This window comes from Rhinatrema bivittatum, chromosome 15 (assembly GCF_901001135.1).
Source record: "Rhinatrema bivittatum chromosome 15, aRhiBiv1.1, whole genome shotgun sequence".
NCBI lineage: Eukaryota > Metazoa > Chordata > Amphibia > Gymnophiona > Rhinatrematidae > Rhinatrema > Rhinatrema bivittatum.
In genome coordinates, this window is record NC_042629.1 from 35,169,420 (window position 1) to 35,174,214 (window position 4,795).

General features: G+C 40.8%; 1 protein-coding gene across 6 annotated transcripts in view; it reads left to right on the forward strand.

Moving 5' to 3' along the window:
* Positions 1 to 4,116, forward strand: part of DCAF6 (DDB1 and CUL4 associated factor 6) — a 171,511-nt gene extending 167,395 nt beyond the window's left edge. For 5 of the 6 annotated variants that reach the window (XM_029579086.1, XM_029579090.1, XM_029579089.1 and 2 more), the window contains 2 exons: positions 1,989 to 2,094; positions 3,703 to 4,116. In XM_029579086.1, the coding sequence (XP_029434946.1) occupies positions 1,989 to 2,094; positions 3,703 to 3,767 (171 nt within the window). In that variant the 3' untranslated portion in view covers positions 3,768 to 4,116. The remainder of the gene's footprint in view (positions 1 to 1,988; positions 2,095 to 3,702) is intronic. The other variant, XM_029579088.1, reaches the window with a different exon arrangement.
* Positions 4,117 to 4,795: the final 679 nt, after the last annotated feature.

Genomic DNA, 4,795 nt, shown 5'->3' on the forward strand with positions numbered 1-4,795 from the left:
ACTGACTTTGGTGGTTACTGAAGCATGGGGAAAGCAAAAGCTCTGTCAAAGGATCTGCGAGTAAACGTAGTTCAAATAAATCAGGAAAAGGTTATAAAAAGGTATCCAAAGATTTAAAAACGCCAATCAATACTATTCAAACTCTGATCAAGAAATGGAAAATTATGGGTTCTGTTAATACCCAGGTAGACCAAGAAAGATTTCAGACAACTGCCAAGAAAGTTTTTAAGTTTGCAAGGAAACACCCACAAACAACTTCTTCTGAAATACAGGCTACTCTGAAACAAAGTGGTGTGGGTGTTTCAGCATGCACAGTAAGGAAATACTTGAACAAAAAGGGGCTGCATAGTAGAGTTGCCAGAAAAAAGCCATTGCTACACCAGTGCCACGAAATAGCCCACTTACAATACGCCAAACAGCACCTACAGAAGCCTCATAAGAACATAAGAAATTGCCATGATGGGTCAGACCAAGGGTCCATCAAGCCCAGCATCCTGTTTCCAACAGAGGCCAAACCAGACCACAAGAACCTGGCAAGTACCCAAACACCAAGAAGATCCCATGCTACTGATGCAATTAATAGCAGTGGCTATTCCCTAAGTAAACTTGATTAATAGCCGTTAATGGACTTCTCTAAGAACTTATCCAAACCTTTTTTGAACCCAGCTACACTAACTGCACTAACCAAATCCTCTGGCAACAAATTCCAGAGCTTTATTGTGAGTTGAGTGAAAAAGAAATTTCTCTGATTAGTCTTAAATGTGCTACTTGCTAACTTCATGGAATGCCCCCTCGTTCTTCTATTATCTGAAAGTATAATAACCGATTCACATCTACTCGTGCAAGACATCTCATGATTTTAAAGACCTCTATAATATCCCCCCTCAGCTGTCTCTTCTCCAAGCTGAACAGCCCTAACCTCTTCAGCCCTAACATCTGTAATAAAATAATTTGGAGGGATAAGACCAAAATTGAACCTTATGGACACAACCATAAGCACTATGAAGAGAAACACAGCATCCCTACTGTGAAACACGGAGGTGGATTTCTGCTGTTTTGGGGGGGTGTGAGCTACAGCAGTACAGGGAATTTAATAAAAATTGATGGCAGGATAAATGCAGCGTCTTATCAGAAAACATTGGAGGAGAATTTGCATTCATCAGCCAGGAAGCTGTGTGTGGGGGGCACATTTGAAACTTTCCAGCATGACAATGCTTCAAAATATAAGGCCAAGTCGACCTTTCAGTGGCTGCAGCAGAAGAAAGTGAAGGTTCTGGAGCGGCCATCACAGTCTCCTGCCCTCACATCATTCAGCCACTCTGGGGTGAACTCAAACATGCAGTTCATACTACACAACCAAAGAATCTATAGGATCTGGAGGCTTTTTGCCCAGAGGAATGGGCAGCTTTACCACATGAGAAAATAAAGGGCTTCATTCACAACTATCACAAAAGACTGCAAGCCGTCATTGATGCAAAACGGGGCAAAACACGATATTAAGAACTAAGGGTATGTAAACTTTTGAACAGGACCATTCTGTTATTTCTCTTATTGCTATGGTTTGCTTAATGATTAAACTATTATGCATCACAGAATAGCATAATTTGAAACTCATTAAAAATAACAGGCGTATTTTGTCTGATCACTCATGTTTTCTTAAAATGCTACACATCTTACAAATTCTGCTAGGGGGATATAAACTTATGAGTACACTTTTAAACTCTTTCCTGTTTTCATCTTTGTGGGGAAGGTTAAAAGTTAAAATCCTGATCTGTCCTCACTTGGAAACATACGCTGTAGCAAGAAAAGAGTCCTGCTTTCCCCAGGAATGCTGACTGCCACCGTGACCTTACAGATTTGACACTCTCTCCTTATTCTTGACCCTTTTTCCTGTGTGTTCATAGATGTTCCAATAAACTAAATTGTTTGGTCTACTTGGTGTTTTACATGCCTTTGAATAGCAGTCTCTTCTTATAAACTTTAACTAGGTTATAACTCGTAATGAACTGATGTTGGAAGAGACCAGAAATACCATTACTGTACCAGCGTCTTTCATGCTGCGAATGTTGGCATCGCTGAATCACATAAGAGCAGGTACAGAAAATTTCAGAAAACCAGGGGTGGCTGACATCACCAAGCATACAGTAGCTGGGAAATACTACTACCAATCATTTCTATAGCACTACTGAACATATCTAGAAGAAATAGTCCCTGCTTCATGGAGCTTACAATCTAGTCAAGACCCACGTCCAAAGAAACGAGGAGTCAGGAAATGAATTATGGAAAACATCTTTCAAATTAATAAGGGCATGATAGGCAGAGCCAGGATTTAAGATTTTAAAAGCAACCTTACAAAGGTTGGCTTTTTGTTGATATTTCGTGGATAAGTGAGATTAGATGGTGGTACCACTCTGGAGCAATAGTGACTTTTGTCACTGTGCAGATCAAAAGTTCCCAACTCTTTTCACTTGGGATTCACTCAATATCCCATACAAAATCAGAATCCCCTAAAGACTGTTTCACAGATTTAATACTGCTGTTCTAGAAAACTTCAGATGCAAATACAATTAGGACCTAACGTTTACTTTAAATAAAACAAATGCAAACAAGTTGTGATCTGTCCATGTTACTTTTCTCGCTTGTTAACCTGGTGCATCATCTTGTGCCTGTGTATGTCTTCCAGGGTTAGACAGATCTGGTCCTTGACCATTGCATAAACTGCAAATTAAAGATATGAGATGGCCGTTCTTGCTGGGATATGCTGCAAAGCAGAACTGCTTGTGGCTGTGAAGGATCAGTGTAACTTACTCCCCAGCACTAAACTTCAAGAGGGGTAGCCATGTTTACAAAATGGACTCTTGTCCTCAAATTGATCTGATAATCTGTTAAGGAGGTGCCACCATCCTCTGTGTCGGTTTCCCCAATACACAATTGAGTTTGAGCAACAAAAAGCTGGGTCTTCACAGCACTTTGCCAAGCTAATGATTATTAGGCCTTTTGATATATGCAAGTCCTGAACATGTTCCCATTAGTTTCAGTATGTTTTGCCAGTCTGAAAATCCTTACCCCTGGTAGCAAAGGGCTATTTCTGCTTTCCACACTGAAGAAGCCAGAGCAGTTGATCTTGAGTTCTCTGAACAGCAGATCCATTGTCCTAAATGGAGATCAGCCAGACAACTTGTAACCTGATTTCTCCGTGTGTGGCTTTGATGCTTCAGAAGGAGCAGGACCCCTCTGATTTAATATTAGGTGGTGATAAATGTCACATCTGGACAAAGGTTCACTCAGCTGACACTGTATATAATAGGTTGTGTGAATATTGAGAGAGAGGACATACTCATAGTCTTGCAAAGTATTTATTTCATTTCAAAGTAAATCCAGGCATAAGAGGCAGACACTTTTCAGTGGCTGCTTTGCTGAAACTTTACCTAGAGCACTAGGAGCTTTTGGCCTGTAAGAATGCAGCTATCAGCAAACAGACTGGAAAGGAGTTTGACCTGTCTGCATTCTAATGTATTTTAGTGTGTTTAGAGGTAGAGAATATAAAAAGCCCATCCGAGCTGCCAGCTCTTCTTTGCATGCCATTGACTACAGGTGATCTCGAGCCTTCCCTTTATTTCTTGAAGACACTTAATTGCAGACTGTACTGTGGTCTCAAGGGTTTGTGGCAGGTCTTGCTCTAAACCTGTTTGTGATCCATAGATCGATTGGAAGGTGATAGATCTGAAGGGTCTGGGCAGGAGAATGACAATGAAGATGAGGAGTAACCAGATGTACTCTCAAGCACCTAGAAACGGAGGAATTTGTATGACTCTTAGTCTATTTTTCCTTACAGAGCTTTAGTGCAATTTTAAAGTTTTGTTTTTTTGAATTTGATTTTGAGAGAGTTGTGTGTGTGACTTTGGGCGTGTGTGGAAAAAAAAAAAGAAGCAGACTGGTTTTTGGATGTTTTGCTACAAATGAGGTGTGCGAGGAGATGCTAAGTGCAATATTTTTTTTTTAACCCACAGCCGTTGGAGCTTGGATCATTGTAGAAATGCTGCTTTACCTGAATTTGTAACTCTTCTACTTGCATGGTTGTTGCTTTCCAGTAAAAGACTTGGTTGTTAAAACTGACTATTGTGATGTTTTAATGCACGCTTTTAAAATTTACTATCACAGCCATGGAAATGGGATAAATCTTGATAGCCGACCAGAACTGATGGACTGTTCTATACAGTTTTAATCTTAAACTGGCCCAGATCCTTTAAAAAAGCAGCATGCTGGCAGCATGGCCTATTGAATATTGGACTGCTAGTGAAGTCAGGAGCCATGTCCTAAGACAGGTTAATGAGCAGCACCTATGATCTTATTGTAGGAGTGCTGCAATGCACAAGTTTGGGTAGGACTGCGAGATGTCATGTGTATCTGTCAGCCCTGACTGCTAAGTACTCATGAGGTACACTGCACCCAACCTGGCAACCCTCTGCTTTTATAGAGTGGAGAGTAAAGTGTGAAGCGCATAGTGCTTTGTGGGGGGAAGAAAATACCATTTGGTCACTTAGGAACCAATCAAAAACCTTAAATTTACAAAAGCTTGTGCCGGCAGTAGTGCTTGGTCCATGGGCAGTAGAAGCAGGTACCATGCTTGCTGTGACAAAGTGGCTAAACCAAGAATAGCGTAGGCAGTGACTCCTCACCTTACACATACAGTGTCACATTCTTTTGTCCCTGACTGAACAAGAATTAAGGAGAAAATGGAAAATTTACTGAAGCCAGTGCATGATGGCTACCCAATGATAACCAGATAAGATGA